At 40.9% G+C, this 17,933-nt stretch overlaps 2 gene segments (V, D, J or C); both read right to left on the reverse strand.

Annotated features, from left to right (window-relative positions):
* LOC103877257 overlaps positions 1-17,933 on the reverse strand; it is an 856,781-nt gene that overhangs the window by 472,891 nt on the left and 365,957 nt on the right.
* LOC101010867 lies at positions 6,243-6,837 on the reverse strand. The segment is given in 2 exon segments: positions 6,243-6,580; positions 6,706-6,837. Coding segments are annotated over 2 exon segments (378 nt in total).

The following is a 17,933-nucleotide window of genomic DNA, read 5'->3' on the forward strand; positions in this document are numbered from 1 at the left end:
AGCCTTTGGCCAGTGTTAACAGCTGTGCAATGTTAGCAACTCTGTAGCTTTGATGGCTGTAGCGCTAATCACTGTCTCGCCCTCTCTCACTGGTCTCTGTCTTGCCACATCTCCAATAGCTGTCTTCCCCATTGCTGATCAACGTGTCCATCTTCTCATAAACTGCCATATTGTGCTGTGTCTTGCTGTCTTGCTTCTCCTCTGTTTCTACCATCTCACTGCCACATCAAAGGCTGCCTCTCACCATCTCTAGTGGTGGGTGGCTGGCTCAATACTGATGCAAAGCAAGTTCTCAGCTTTGCTCAGGAAGGAATGAAAGAGTAAGCCAGTGATAGAAGAAAATAGCTTTATTGAGGCGGCAGTGTTGTTACACTCTGTGACTACTCCTGCAGAGCAGGGGTATTTCATAGTCAGAGGGCCGAGAGGAGCATCCAGGGGCAGTTTTACAGTCACATCTATACCTACTTTTAATTATGTGATAATTAAGGGTTAGGTTGTTCAGAAATAGCTAGAAAGTGGGTGGTGTGCCCCAGCTTCCAGGTGTTGCCATGGTAGGGGCAGGAATTTCCAGGTGTTGCCCTGGCAAGGGACTGTGACTTCTGGATGTTGCTATGGCAACGGTAAACTGTCATGGCATTGGTGAGCATATCTTATGGAGCGGTCCTTTCAGAACCGTGTTCCTGTTTTGGCCAGCCTCACATCTGGTCCAGAGTAAACTCCTGCCTATGTCTTGCCTCAAAAGTAACAAGAAATCTGTAATAAAAAGTTACCCAGAAAAAAAACTCCAATTTTATATTTGGTGTTTAGTGACAAGCTGCTTATCAAAGTTACACAAAGATTCAAGTGAACCAAGAAAATGCTCTCAGAACTATTATAGGAGGTCATAACGTCCTGTAGTCCAAAAATTAATATGGATATAACCAAACAAAGAAATTAAAGACTGGCATCTGTTATGAATATAAAAAACTTAAGAAAAAAGAAAAATGGAGTCCATCTGTATATCTAAACATTTAGTGAACACACATGGTAAAAAGTATTACAGATTTTATAAGAACTCTTGATAGGTAATTTTAATTTACAAAAAATATATATGAACCGTAAGATATGTTGGGTATCTTTCCCTAACTTAAAAAATATTTCCTTGCATTTAAATTCTTTACTAATTTTTAGTCACTTTTTATTGCTTAGAATTTTAGCTGATATAAATAAGAAATGTGTATTAAAAGCCTACCATTTTGATTTAACCTGTGAAATATATTTAAATTCTTGGAAAAATCCAAAAATACCTAGAAAAGGGAGCTATTGCCAGAAGATACACAGTTCTTTAGTGTCAGGCTGAGATTATCTCCCAGAAATAACTTTTGGCTCATGTAGCTTCCAGTACACCGCAAGAATAAAAGATGTGAAGACAACGTTACTTAATTGGATTTGCAATTACTCACTCTTCACTGTTAACCAATTTTATTGAAAAAAATGATTCCAATCAAATAAACTGATTTTAAATGTACTGTTAAACAAGATTTTATAAATAAATACACTCTTGTAAGCAAAATCAGTACACAGAACATTTCTATAACTCCAGAAAGTTTTGTCCTGCTCTTCAGGAAGCAACTTGCTTTCCACCTCACAGAACAGAAAATCCTTGGTTGGCTTATTGTTCATATAGATTCCACTTTCTTTTTAAGAATTGCACATAAATGGAATATAGCATATGCTCTTTCGTGGCTGGTGACTTTCGTGCAGCATAATTGTCTCCCAGTCTCACTCATGTCGCCCTCACTCACTCATTGTCTCCTAGTCTCACTCATGTTATGACAGCTGACCAGGAGGCTGTCTCTGCTGTTTGCACCTCCATATCCCACTATGCGTTTCATCTTCCCTTTGCCTCACTGGAGATCCAAGTGCAGGGAATGCCTCACATGACTGATCCCTAGAACTTCATCCTGATGACTGTTGAAATTTTCTCTGAGTTTTACCAGTGGAAATGGCAACAAATAGAAACATTCCGGAAGGTCCCCTAGGGTCCACATTTTCTGTACTTCCTCTCTAAAATATGGAACATCAATCCTATTTGCTCTTGCTTTATATGGGCTAGATCTATGACTGCAGCACACACCCTAATGCCCTGTGTTGACAACTTATCCAGTATTGTATTAAGTCTAAATGGTCACACGTGTATCATATCGTTTCTTCCAATTTAATGAAACAAGTGCTATGTCAACTCTTTGGATTCAGAATCATCAACTGGAAAACCACAGCCCTGAGAAAACAGAAATCGAGTATATCAAGCTGTTCAGTTGACATAACAATGATGAGTCTACAGCTGATTTTCAAGATATAAATATTCTGTTTATGAGAGTAAAAGTACCATTCACACAGTTAGTGTTTCAGAGCCTCCACCACATCTGACAGCACAGCAATTCAATAGAACTAGGGTTTGTGTGTGAGCTTTGCTCAACTGATAATAGTATTTTCCCTGTCTATAGGGAAAGCTGCACCTGTGCACATGACAAGAGCATGAGCTACACTTTGCTTCACCTTTTTTGAGTTAAATAAGTTGCTTGATCCAGAGCCATATTATGGAAGAACTTCCTGACTCTGATGAAAACACTTTGAAAATCCTTAAATAATATTTTATGTGGAAACGTAACCAAAAAGGAAGGCAAATTCATATATAGTAAAATAACCACTGCCCTCCTCATGTTACAAGAGGTCCACTGAAATCACCCGATACCAGGCCCTGATGTGTGGTACAATGTTAAGGGTTCTGGAGGGGTCCGTTTTCTTGGCAAATTAGGTGTTAAGAAGAGCCAGTAGCCCTGCACATCTCAGTTAGTTGAAACTCATATTATTGAGTCCCCACAGGGACCTCCATGACATTGGTTCATTGGACTCTCTGGGAAAGCTGGGAAAGGTGACTGACTGAAGTCCATGTATTGAATCGTCCTCATTGTTAAAAGCCCCTGCTCATTAATGGCATTTCAATTAATATTCACTTGGAAAGCTTTTTTTTTTTCCTTGATTATGTTTTTTTTTTTGAAACTTCTAGTCATAGCTCTTGCAGAATGACTTTGTCTGAAATCATCCTGTTGCCTTTCTTTTAAGGCCTGATGATCTATGAAAACCAACAGCCAATATTATTAAATTGGTGTTCTCTTGGCAATGTGATCATCATATGTAATCCTTGCAGTTTACCCACTGTTATGATTTTTACATTTCCAGGGCTTCCTTGACAATGGCACTAATGTGACTCCATCCAGCATCCATTGTTGTGAGAACTCTATTTGGTATATCATCATTGTGAGCATGAACATAATGGAGACTTTCATAGGATGCAATGGTTAATATTTAACATTAGTCAAAATTTTCTCTAGTCCTACCCTTGGAGCTCTACTGGATTGGAAAAATATTTTAGGTAAGGACAACGATTTGGTAAAGTTTTAAAAATAAAGGCCACAAATAAATTTTCTGTAGCAAGAGTATGAATTATATGTTGTCCAGAATACCATTTTTTTGTGGAATGTAACAACAATTATTTAAATGTATATAATTCAGATAATATTTTATAAATATGTATATATTGCATATATAAGAGTGAATGTACTTAAGTATGAATACTCTACATATTTGTAGCCAAAATTTTATCAAATAAATATATATTCACTTCTATGTATCTTAAATATATACACACATTTTTCCATAAATAAGGTAAATTTTAATTTTTTATTGAAAACTAATGTTTTAATTTTGTATTTTTCTCTTAATAACTTAATAATTTGATTACTAAATATTTCCATTTATACCACCAATTTAAGAAAAAATACATATGTTTATATAGGTAGAGGTGTAAATATTGTATCTGGAAGCATTTATGCATTAATTATTGGTAACTGGTTAAATACACAACTCAGTGGCTGATAACAGTAAACTTTTATTTTCATGTTCATGGATGCTCATGTTCACAGTCATCTGGCTGATTAAGGAAGGGCTCTGCTGAGTGATTCCTCTGCAGGGCACTGAGCTTGTATTCAGCCTGTAGATATCAGTTGTTTAATGACAATGCTGAACAGCAGTGACTAAACATGACACAAGATTCTTGTGACAGGTCACAGGAGACATCAACCTCCCAAAACAAATGGCACAGTTGAATTTACGTCCAATAATTTCTAATACAGCTTCACAAATTTTAAATATATTCCTTTATTTCAATGAGTACAAATTTTCAAGAAAATATTACTCCATTTAATTATAGAGGGGTTTGATCATTCCATGGACAAATAAATATGTTTTCAAGCTTTACAATGCTGAAAATATTTGCAAATGTAAGTTTGCATTAATAAGAAAACAAAACTGGATGTGTTTTCAACATGTGGCTTCAAATATAATTTTTTAAATGGTCTTTTTGGGAGAAAATCATTTTAACTTATGTAAATATCCCTCCTTACCTCTCATTTCCTATAGAGTTGCCCAATAAGAGGTCCCCCCATGAGATTTGGAAGTCAGAAAAGGAAGACTCAATATTCAATATTATCCATTGGTACCTAAGACAGGCACAGAGACAAAGGTGAAGACTGGAGAAACACCTGGAAAGATACTCTAGGAAGCTGAGAACTTCAGCAACCCCAGACTGAAGCTTCCAGACAGGACTGAGGACCACATGGTTAAATAGCCCATACTTCAGGGGCGGATGCAATCTGTTTTCTGAGGGAGCACCAGAGAATCCTGTTTCTAATACCAACTTTCCTGAATACTATATCCTTGGCTTTGAAAGGCTGTGGTGTGAACATTAATCATAGGAATTGGGTCATTCTGTCACACCCAACAAAGACAAGAAATCAGAGGAGAAAGACACTCAAGGTGAAAAATATTGTTTCTAGAACGCAATTGAAATAGGCCCTATTATCCCACAGAACTAATGTTTATGGTTTTTTGAATAAACATGGAAATTGACTTCCTCAGTCTTAAAACACAAGATAGTTACATCTGTCTTACCTGAGCTCTTTTTTCAGTAAACCAAGCATCAGGTCTCCCAGATACTATCAAGGAGCTGAAATTTACGTATCACTGAATCGGGACAGTGAGACATCAGACCCTTCACCCACTGTGATTACCTAACTGACCTCCTGCTTCCTGTTGACCAAATTCTCTTTCTTATCCCGCCATAATTCCTGTTTTCCCACATTTCTTCCCTGCTATGTAAACCCCTAATTTTAGTAGTTCAGGGAGATACATTTGCGAATGGTGTCCCGTGTCCTCGGCTGCAGCACCTGATTAATGTCTGTTCCTTGGCAATGCTTGTTGTCTTAGTGATTGGCTTTCTGTGTGGTGAGATGCAGGATCTACACCAAATCCCTGGTATTTCAATAACAACATTCTCTGCAAACTTCACTGCTTTGGCTTCTTTTTTTTTTTTTTTTTTTTTGAGACGGAGTCTCGCTGTGTCGCCCAGGCTGGAGTGCAGTGGCCGGATCTCAGCTCATTGCAAGCTCCACCTCCCGGGTTTTTACGCCATTCTCCTGCCTCAGCCTCCCTAGTAGCTGGGACTACAGGCGCCCACCACCTCGCCTGGCTAGTTTTTTGTATTTTTTAGTAGAGACGGGGTTTCACCGTGTTAGCCAGGATGGTCTCGAACCTGAAATCAAATTGATCCACAACTTCTGAGATAACTTGACTTAATTCTAGGATTCACTTTGTCTACCACTGCTTACCAGCCTGAGCTTGCCAGTTTGCAACTCTTCCTCGTGCCAATGAACTTTCTCAAAGAGCCGTAGGTAACATTTTCCCTCTTTCATAAAATGTTACCTTTCTCTTTGTTCTTCCAATATACTGAAGTCCACTGAGTTTTCCTGTATGTCCCATTTGGGAAATGTTTCTATGCAAATAAAAACAAATTCAGAGATTCATCTCTACATTTTATTTAGACTTCAGTAGTTTACTCTAATTCTCTGTATTAAGACAATTCCTGCTGAGAATATCTATAGTGGCTTCTTCTGTGTTGTATAAAGTCCAACTGAAGCCATAAACTAGACTCCTCAGGTGTCATCATCTCTGTCTTTAGTAAATCAGGAGAGGCATTGCTATATCTGTGTAGTTGGGGCTGAGAAAGAGAAAAGAATTAGGGCACCGAAGTTACTTCATGTCCCCATCTACCAACACCATCAGAGTGTGGCTGCATCTGAGGAACACTCTCAGCCCATAGAGGCATCAGGAGGAGCAGCTGGGGCAGCCCAGCCTCATACATCTGCTTCCCTGGGGGTTTATGTTCGGGTGTGTAACACTGTGGGAGGGTCACTGTTATACTGTAGACAGTAATAAGTTGCAAAATCTTCAGGCTGCAGGCTGCTGATGGTGAGAGTGAATTCTGTCCCAGATCCACTGCCACTGAACCTTGATGGGACCCCACTTTCCAAACTGGATGCAGCATAGATCAGGCGCTTAGGAGCTTTTCCTGGTTTCTGCTGATACCAATTTAAATAAGTGCTAATGCCCTGACTTGCCCTGCAAGTGATGGTGACTCTGTCTCCTACAGATGCAGACAGGGAAGATGGAGACTGGGTCATCTGGATGTCACATCTGGCACCTGAGATTGGAAACATAAAAACAAATGTCCACACAATTAATCATGTTGTTAGACAATTTCCCTGAATAGTGAAGCAGTACTCAGAACCCTGGGCTGTGTAAACTGCTAGTGTTCTCCTTCCTTACCTGGGAGCCAGAGCAGCAGGAGCCCCAGGAGCTGAGCGGGGACCCTCATGTCCATGCTGTGTCCTGAGTGGTTCTGACTCCTACATGAAGTGTGACCAGCCTATTAATAAGTCTTCAGGGCAGGAGGATGTGCTCTGGGAACATGCAAATGAGCAGGGGATGGGGCAGGCTGGGCACAGCTGCAGGGTAGCTCATGTCAGTAACTCAGCAGCGACTCAGTGTCTCCAGGTGTCCCAGGTAAGATCAGGGTAGCAGAAATTTGTCTGCAGAGAATGTGTTTCTACTGGGGACTATTTTGTTATGAGAGACATTGTTTAGATTTTTTTTTTGACAATTTGAAATATTCCTCAAAAGTAGATGAAGTAACATATTTCATTGGTGTATAGGGAGTATTTAGGAGGATATTCTTTTTTATAGGAAGCACATAGTAAAATTTTAGACGATACAATTCTAAGGTCTTTAAAGACTCTCCTATGATTCTGGTTAGGGAAGGGGATATTTGTTATACACTTGTATTTTTTTCTGTAAATTTATCATTGTTCCTTTCAAAAAAAAATTGAAAATAAAATGTATTGTCATGATGCTACATATATTTGTAAGTATTAGGTAATGGTGTTATTCCATTGTTCTTAGCAGTATAAGTTCAAACAATTTACTACAAATACACAAAGATGACACTGAATTTTCTCAATGCATGCAGCACTCACAGATTCACCATTATCAAGAGTGACAGTTCTCTTTAATACCCAGAGACTAAATGGGCTGCACCTTATTCTTGTTTTGGGCACCTTCATAGTCTACCTTCTTTTCTGCCATTGAGTATTATTTCCCAATGTTCATCTCTCTTAATGAGGGTGGCCACTGAACGGAGTATGTCCCTGCCATGCACCATCAATGACACTTTCCTCTTTTACATTTTATCAGTGACTGGGGACATCATCTTGACCCAGACACCAGCCTCCCTGTTAACATCTTTAGGAAAGAGACAACCTTTTATCATGCAACTGCCCATGTACATGGAGAAATCAGTTGGATCCAGATGAAACTGGACAGGGATTTGCACTCATTATATCTAATATCTCTAATGTGCCCAAAAATGTCCCAGCCAGGCTCAGTAGCAGAGGAAGTGGATCCAACAATGTCAGCATCAGTGGGCTTCAGCCTAGGGCTCTACAAAATTTTACTGATGCCTGACTAGTGGAGCCAAATCACAGTGCTGTAGCCTGTGCACAAACCTTCCTGCTGCTTTGTAAGCAGCCCAAATTTCAAGAGAACTTGGTTATATTGGGAGAAAGGAAGAAAGCTCCATTTGTCCTCTAAATGTTTGCTGAAAATAAACTGACAAAAGGAAGATTAATAAGAGAAAAGGCAAACAAAATTCACTTAAAGTGCAGTGGGACATCATCGCAGGGCGATGACCCGATAAGTCAATGAAATCCAGGTGTTTCTATTTCTTTTCTAGGGAAGAGGGAATTGGGAAGTGTAGGCAACCTGGAGAGAATAGATGAGAATAGAGGTGCATCCTCAAGAGAACAGGTAATCAGCTGCCTGGTTAAAGTATCAACTTCCAGTCTCTTCTATTTTTGATTCCTGTTTTGTGTTAATCTTCACTGATAAAAATTCTTAGGAAGAATTTTCTTGACAATTGGTATCCTTCTGAAGAATTTGCTTTTAGGCAAATAAGGGATATTTAGGAAAAGTCTTTTTGTGCATTTGCTCCTTTCTAAATGCCTTTGGTTTTTCATAATCATCATACGAATGCAGCATAGTTTGAGATGTTATTTTCTGGATTCCTTTACTTGCAACCCACCTGCCAAGATGCTGTTCCAGAGAGATGCAGCTACAGACTGAAAGGGCAGTTGATCCCTGAACAACGTGGAGGTTGGGGTACTGAGCACTGGTGCAGATGAAAACCTGTGTAAACTTTTGCATCCCTAACTTAAGTACTAATAGATTACTTTTGACTGGAAACCTTAGTGATAAAATAGTTGATTAATTGCTTTTTTAGTTATATTTATTGTATACTCTATTTTTCCAATAAAGTATGCTAAAGAAAAAAAATGTTAAGACAACCATAAAAATCAGAAAATATATTTACTACTTATAAAGTACTTGCTCACAGGTGACACACACAGAAGAAAATATACGTGAATCTGCAAATTTAAAACTCAAGTTATTCTAGGGTTAACTGTACCATGATGAATGTAGCAGTCCCCATCTGTAATCTAGGGCTTTCCCCTTTGTTGTACCTGTGCTCACTTCTAGTGGCTGTATATATGTCTTAGGTTCTTTATGATCTTGGGCAGAGAGATCTGCCTGCCTGCCTTGCTGGCCAGATGCCTCGAATGTGTATCTCTTAGAAAAGTGCTATGCTTTGTCTATGTCCTCCAGTAACCATCTGTTGTAAAGCTAAATCTCAGTGTAATGGTATTGCCAGGTGGGGTCTATTGGGATGTGTTTAGATCATGAGGGTGGAACCCTCTGGAGAAATACACTAATAACACAATAAACAGAGCTTATTGAGCTGGAATCTTTTTCTCTCTTCTGTTCATCTGTAACGTTAAGACAAGGCCTTTCTTTCTTTGAAGGAGTCAATGCTCCAGGCATCATCTTGAAAACAGAGAAAGCAGACATTTACCTGCCCATGCCTTGATCTTAAATTTCCCATTCCTCAGAAGTGTGAGAAAATCCATTTCTGTTCTTTATGAATTACACAGTGACAAGGAATCTGTTATAGCAGCTTGAAATGAAACAAGAGGGACAGCTCACAATCAGTGAGGACAGGATGAGGTGTATACATACCCCAGCTTCCTCATCTCTCCGGTGGAACAGCCCAGAGGAATTTACTCCATGTTTCCACATGTGGGTGATCTTCATTTCTCCTGAGTCAGGTGAGTTGTTGATTTGTCTTTTACCATTCATCTTCTATTCCCTTCCTCACTTTCCTCCTTCCTCCCAGTGTAAATTTGCTGCCTAAATAGGAATCGTCATTGCTGGTGGACACGAACTAAGATAGTAACAAAAATTGTTTATCTTTTCTATGAGAAGTATTTCCCATCTTTATTCTTATCACTTCTCTCTCTTTGACATGTAGGAATATTCAGGAAGCATTTAATTTTTTTTAACCAATCTATTTTAGATTGAATTTATGCAGGGATTTTTTTGTTGCTCTGTTTGTTAAAAGAAAAAAATAAGTTGTAAGCCACCAACCAGCTGAACAATCTCCTCTTGTAGCAGAGATAGCTTCAAAGAAAACAGAAAAACTAGGTTAGGGCATGACTGGTAGGTGGGTTTAGATATGCCTCATTATACTCTCTTCCGTTTGGAGTTCAGACACAACTGACCAGCATTATCATTACAATAGATCTTTAGACTGACAAAACAGATGCTTTGTAGCAATAAGGCAGCATACTCCAACATTACAGAGAATAGGCCCTGAAGAAAATCTAAATATTTTACCCCAAAAATATTTCTTCATCATATTCTGAAGTGACCCTGCAAAGTTGCCTGTAGTCAGGGAAATTTTCATTCTTGAGAGAATCTCCTCCCCTTACTAAGTCTTTTCCAGAGAGTCTAACATTTTTTTTTTTTTAAACATCGGATAGGCACCATTCACCATCTCCTTTGTCTGCTACCCACAGGATTCTTCCACATAACAAGAAACATGGCTTCCATGCTCCCTTATCTAAACTCAAGTATTTCTTTATGATAAATTCAGGTCTTTAGGCAGAGCTTAACTCTTTCAACCAATGGGCAGTCAGGAAACCTTTGAATCCATATATGACCTGGAAGCTCCTTCTTCAAGACATCCCACCTTTCCAGGACAAACTAACATATATCTCATATGTACTAATTTATGTCTTTCCTCTTAATCTCTGTCTCTCCAAAGTGTTTAAACCCAACATGTAATCCTATCACCTTGGGCACATATTTGCAGGACATCCTAAGGCTGTGTCACAGGCCATAAGCTTTATCTTTGGCAAAATAAACCTGTAAATTGATTGAGACCTGTCTCTGATACTGTTTTGCTTACACTGGGTCACAAACTTAAAAATCCTCTAAAACTGTCTACACATCAATAAATCTACATTAGAGACAGTGGAGTGATCATACTTTAACAGTTAAAGCTCACAATTTAAAGGAACTTGAATCTCAGATTTGGTCCAGCTCTCTTTTTTCATAAAAATACTTTGCGATTTTTAAAAATTTTACTTTCCAAAAGGACAATTTTGGGGAATACGTTATACTTCTGTATTTCTTTATACTATGTATCTGTTTATGAAAAAATATGCGATATATGTTTATATATAAAGAGAACTCTGATTGCTAGTATAAGGTATAGTTTTAAACATTAATAAATTGAACGTGAACATTGAAAATGAACACCAGGTGCAACACCTGAAGGCTCCTTTCTTACCACAGTCCCTGAGGGTGATAAAGCTCAGGACCCTCTTCCATGTTCCCCTGGGCTGAGAGCAGAGAGCTGCCCGTTGCTGAGGATGATGAGTGACCTGATGTAGGGTGTGTGGAATCACAGAGCAGCAGATGCCCAGGAGATGGATAGTGAGTCTGGGCTCTGAATGGAGAGAAGTTTTTTCTCCAGAGCTCAGCATAGACAACTCCTCTTCTGGTCATTTCCATGAAAGAAAGCAGCACATGTGGCTCAGAGGCTGCATGGTCACGGATGAAGACCCTCCAAGGCTCATTTCCAACTTCCCCTCTGGCTGGGGTGATGTGGGATCTCTGCCCAGCTTTCATGGCTCACCAGCTGCTGGGACTCTGTTGACAATGGTCTATGTCTACTCCATGCACAAGCTTCTCAATATTTGACATTTTACTTTCTGGTCTCCAGTAACCATGACCTGCCAACCATGATCCTTCCACAGAGATTCATGGAGTAGGGCCAGAACCATGAGTTCAGCAATGTGCTGGGCCAGGTACACAAGAGAAACAAGACATGGCCCGCTGAGGTATGAAGTGAGGATGAATTTGCATCATGAATTCAGAGTAGGAGGTGGGAGAAAACATCCTGACATGCGCCAGGCAGTGATGCCCACAAGATACACTAGAGGTGTCCATAAAGGAGGTGGGAAGAGGATGTGAGGCAAAGAGGGGATGTGAATTCAGAGGTGTCCCCCAGCCTGGTTCCCTCAGAAGATTTCAGACCCTTAGCAGCTCCTGTGCAGAGCCGTTGCTAGGGAAGATTTGTGCATGACAGGGGACAGGAAGAGGGAGCACCTACTTCTGAAGGCATCTTGGTTGCTGATGGCCAGAGTGACATCTGTTCAGTCCCACTGCCCTTGACCCAGGAAGGGATCATGTCCAGCAGGGCAGCAGAAGCCTGCAGGAGCTCAGAGCCAGGCCTGATTTTTGCTGGTGCCAGACTAGGATGCTGTTAATACTCCAGCCAGCCCTGCAGGTGACAGTGACCCTCTCACTTGGGACACAGGGTGGGGGATGGAGATGGCATCCACACAACATGCTGACTATTATCCAAGTGAGGAACAAAGATGCAGATCCCCAGATATTAACACGAAACAAGCAGTTCATTCAATTTGATGCAATTCTGATCAGAAAACAAAAGAGCAGGCTAACAACTTCATCATCAAAGAAATGTTCATGTTTAACACAAACTGTCTGAGGATGAAGCGTCAGTTCCCCTTCCTCACCAGGCAGTCAGAACAGAAGGCGGAAGAGAAGAAAAGATGGGTCCCAGAGTCCACAAGATGCCTCCTGAGGCTGATCCTGCTCAGATAAGGTGGGGGCAGTAGATTGTCTGCTGGGACTGCCACACCAATATTCCCTGGGCTGCATGGCTTAAAGGAAGGACATTTACTTCTAACAGTTTGGAAGGCTGGGAAGTCCAAGATAAAGATCCAGAAAGATCTACTTTCTGCTAAGGACACTCCCTGTGATTTTCAGTTGCCACCTTCTGTCCATGTCCTCACATGGCCTTTCCTCATTGCATGCATGGAGGTTGGGGGTGGAGGAGAGCTCAATGGAGTCTCTTTTTTATAAAGATACTAATCTTATTGAATCAGGGCCCTACTCTTATCATCTCCTTTAACCCTAATTACCGCCTTATATGCTTTGTCTTCACATGCAGCTATACTGGAGGTTAGAGATTCAAGACAAGAATTTCCGAAGCACAATTCGGTCCATAGCAGGTAGGCTTTGGGGACACAGCCAAGGCGGGCATGAAGGCAAGGCTGGGCTTCTAGTCTCAGAGCACAGAGCACAGAGGTGGTTCCCATAACTCAGGACACTGGCAACTCCTCCCAGGTACTCTAGGTAACACAGAGACCACATTCCAGCCTTAGGGGCTATTGATAATGAAACATTATCACTCCTAAGCTCTCCCAGTATTTCTATGATCAGGCTTCTGTCTTAGGGTTATTAGGGGGTTTGTCTACCATCTAGTGTCAGGATTGTGGCTTAGCATCTTCTATAGGATCACAGATGCTGAGTCCCAATGAGTCTTGACTGTGAGTCTTTTCATGGATATTAATGAAGGGCATCCTAGGCCAGATTCATCCATCACTAGGCCACATTCATAAAATAATTTCTCTTGTCAGTAAACTAGTTACATAGTTGAGGACAAAAGATATTCAGAAAAGTTATTTGTCAGAAAAATATTATGAGCTAGATTCTATGACTCATGTGAGATGCCAAAGGTTTTGGAAAAGAGATGATGGGCCACGAGGAATGCTGCAGGACATAATGGCAGGGGTGGGAATGGGAAGCACAGGGTGCTGTTCTGGAACTGTCATCCCAGTCTCCTTCCTCCCATCCAAGAAACCCTTTCAGGGCAGCTCTGAGGACCACTGCAGCTAAAGAGGTGAAAGGGGGATCTTTCAGACGCCCCATTGTCCGCAGCCATTGAGCCTGCATCAGGATCACCTCTACTTGTATTTCTAGAATACCTGAGGTGTTTATCCAGGTACAGCAGACAGTGTTGGGTGTTGGTAATTACATGGAATATCCATTATGTTTCATGAGAACATGCCCATTGTCATGTTGATTGGGCAGTGAGGTTGTTTCTTGATCAAAGTGAAGTCTCATGGAATATCCAAAAATGTGACATGAATTCCTCTCGAAAGTGGCCATGATAGCCCCAGCATCTAATTGTTTGACATATATTTAAGTGTCCAAGAAGCAAGCTATTGCCATAGTCCTTTTCCCTGCACAGGGGATCCTTTAATAGTTCAGTCACTCGGTTGCTATTTTCCTGACCAGGTGACTGGGTTGTTGACAATGGCCCATGATTTAGTGGAAATGAGTAAAATATAGTGTAGGGGCAGCCTGCATGGCTACTGTCATTGCATGTAGTGTGGCCCATTGGGTAGAATGTCCATGTTCAGTGTCAGTCAAAAGACGCCATCCCCTGGCTGGATGGTGGCCACACCCAGGGGACCCACTGGTGTCTGTTTCGTACAATCATCAGGGCTCCATGCCATACTGACACAGGCATGTGTCTGAATCTTTGGCTCATTGTGGCCAAAGGAGAAGCTAAATTGTCCCCTATGGGTCATTTGTTTCCTTCTAGGAAGCTTGTCATTTTTTTACGGCATTCATTCATTTGCACATGGATCCTGTGGGAACTGGGTTAGGGCAAATTCTGACGGCATCATTTCCATTTAATAATTTGGATCTGTTGGGCCTGTCCAACTTTATTGATTGTGTTTGTAGGCAACAAAGTGAGAATGGGTAGTTAAGTTAGCAGTGTCATGCCTGATGCTCTAGCTCTTAGACACTCAGACCCTATCAGTTTCCTACAGCAAGCAAGGAGTGGCCTTTCAAAAGAGGCACAACTGGTGTCTGCTGTTGACACAGGCTTCAGTCAGCATGCATAGTAATAGTGAACACCTGGATTTCCATCAAGGAAACAGGCTCTAAAGGTTTTAAAGAAGTGCCTCAGTCATGCCTTGTTGAACAGATTCCAAGGGTACCATTGCAAAGGGCCTCATTCAAGGATGGCAATTTTCTTCGTGATTTTGACTAATGTGACCAAAAGAACATGCAGGTAAGTTTTCTACCATCCCCAGTACCCAAAAATACCTACTAGCTTGTGGGTCTCCTTCTTATTAGTGGATGCCACCAGGACCAACAACAATTAATTATACCTGGAATATCTCCTCATAACTATACCTTGGATACCTCCTCGGTTTCCTGTTCAGGTGGCCTTGACATTCATCCTTCAACAGTCCGTCGTTGGTCTGCCAAAGTGGGTCGTTCCATTGTGACACCAGGCTTTGTGACATTTCCATCTTATTGTACCAACTATTAAATTAACTAAGTAGTGTTCCAATCTCTGTTGAATATGCAGTCTTGCTTTTGCTGAATAAGGTTCTCGGGCTTGGGAAGCTTAGGAGGCAGGTAGGAGTGGATATGCCCCACTGCCATGCCTTGAATACTTAGCTATGAGTGGGGATAGCCCCTCAGGCAGCAGTGATGTTCTGTGGCACAGCAGCAAAATGTCAGTACCTCTATTGCACTCAGCAGTGAGAACCATGGTCACCAGCACCCAACATGGCCCAAAGGGAATGGTCCACATGCAGATCAGGACGTGAGCACATACTCATCACGGGGTCCTCATTTGTCTGGACACCTTCTGATGTCATCAGTTTAATTTTTTCTGATGGGACCTGGAAATATTTTCAGGTGGATTACAGCATATAAAAATCCCAGAGAAGTCTGAATTCCTTTTTTTCACCTTCCACCTTGAGAGGAAAATAGGGCCAGTAGCCTCTGGTGGAGACCTTGGCCCTATTCCTAACTGTGCCGTTCAGACAAAGACATTTGGTCTGTAATGTGGCTTAACCAAACAATTACACCAACTGGGATGCACAAAACTTTCCTGGCCTTTTTCCATGTCTCTTTTATAGAGAGTGAGCCTCCTTTTCTGTGAAGGCCCTTTTTGTTGATTTTGGTTCCTTCCTAGATGCTTCAGGGACCACTGAGAGTATCTTTCTTGTTTCATTTTGAGTGACTCAGGGTCCATCTGATTATCCATGTCCTGTGCTCTCTGGCCCTAGGAATGAGCAGTCATACAACTGTCTAACAACTAGAGAACTGTGTACCCCATTCCTATTTCCACATTCTTTTCTCTCTGTCTCAATTCATAAGCCAGCTGAACCTTATTAATGGGAGGAGGACAAATGTCCCATTTATCCTCTCTCTTCATTAAACATCCATCTGCATGTCCAGCCCTTGCATCCCCAGGCTGATGTCTCTGTCCTGGGCCAGATACAGGAGAGTATTTTTCCTCCAACTTTACCAATAAGCCACAGTTCTCTCAGATCAACCCTACTCACTGCACCAATTTTGCCAAGAAAGTTTGCTGTGCACAGGTCACCAACTTACCCAAATCTAGTGAGACAGAACACCGATGCACAACCAGTTACATAAAGTGAATTATTACTTACAGAGAGTCAGCATGAGAGAGCACAAAGCTCCCTGGGCCTGATTGACTCTAGGCCATGCATACCCACAAGGACTGCAGCTGAGGGGCCCTGGAATGCAGCCCACCCTGGGTTTTATGTCTTGGGATCACATGACACACTGAACTAGTGTTGAAGGAATTACTGTTTCCTGTAGGGACAGAAACAGAACCCAGGCTATATTGGCCAATCTTGCCCTATCTCAGAATATTACATTTCCAGAACATTCTACAGTTATTCCTGAAAATTACAAGCAAGAAAGGGAAGGAGACTGGGTTGATTCATGACTAAATGGAAACTGTTCTGCAAATACCAAAGTGAAATCATAACTCAGTATTTTTGTGACTGAGTTATTTCACTTAGTGTAATGTCCTCTAGTTTCATGCATGTTGTAGCATGTGTCAGAATTTCACTCAATAATATTCTATTGTATGCATATACCACATTTGGATTACCAGTTCTCTCCTTTGTGAAGATGTGAGTTGCTTCTACCTTTTGGCTATTATGAATAATTCGGTTCTGAATATGGGTAGACTACTATCTTCTCAAGTTAATGTCTTCAATTAATTGGGTATGTGTCCAAAAGTGTAATGGCTGAGTTATATAGTATTTCTATTTTTAATTCTTTGAGGAATCACCACATGGTTTCCTATAGAAGGTGGGCCATTTACATCACCACGACAGTGTCCACAGCAGTTCCAAATACCTATATTCTTATCAAGACTGGTCAGTCTCTGTTGGGGGAAAAAAATCTCCTAATAAGTGTCAAGTGGGGTTTCTTTTTATTTTTCTATGGATTAATAATATTGAGCATCTTTTTCTATGCTAGTTATCTAATTATCTCTAAATAATCTTCTTTAGGGAAATATCTATTCATGTACTCTTCTCATTTTTAATCAGGTATTTTATTTTTATTGTTGACATGTAGGACCTATGTTTGTACAGTAGATATTATTAACCTCCATCGGATATATGATTTACAAATATTTTCTTCTATTCCACATGTTGCAATTTCACTGGATTGATTATGTATTTTGATGCACATTTTAAATTTTTATGTAGTCCAATTTATTTTTTTTCTTTTGCCTGTATATTGGTGTTAAAAGTGTCAGTGTTTAAATGTCTATAAATACTGACTTACTACACTGAGGAGGTCACACTAGGCCATCTCTCTGATGGTGGAGCTAAGAATTTTACACTCTCCCATTTTGTACCAGGGGACAGTGCAGATACGTGAGAACCCAGTGGTTTTGCCGAGCTTATTTGTCTTGCATTTGTGGTGACATGGGTAGTTGTTCACGTTGGCTTCCTCTGGAGGTCCACCTGGAAAGCATTATATTTAGCAAGAAAAAAGGAGAGAGTGAATGATGGCCCTATGGACTGTGTATATTCTCTGTTGGAAATGTCAAATCCATGACGCATAAAGGGATTTACTAGAGATATTAAATTCCCTACAAATTGTTGAAAGGCCGTAAGGAACAGGCTCCAGGCAAAGACACTAGAACAATTCCAAGAACGGCACTTGGAGCGCAGGCTGGGGAGGAGCTCCTGCTGCCTGAAACTCCACATTCAAGCTGTCTCCTGCAGAAAAGAGAGCAGCTCTTCTCACCACTGTCCCCAGAAGGACAGCAGCTCTACTATCAACTGCTAGAGACCTGACCCCTTTCTCTGCAGCCCTGCCTGTGTTGATTACATCTTCATTTCAGTCTCATGCAGATTCATCTGTTTTCATACGTACAGGGGTTATTTCTGCCCAAGTGCATCCTGTGGCTTTCTATCATAAATACA

This window comes from Papio anubis, chromosome 14 (genome assembly GCF_008728515.1).
Source record: "Papio anubis isolate 15944 chromosome 14, Panubis1.0, whole genome shotgun sequence".
NCBI classification, from domain to species: domain Eukaryota; kingdom Metazoa; phylum Chordata; class Mammalia; order Primates; family Cercopithecidae; genus Papio; species Papio anubis.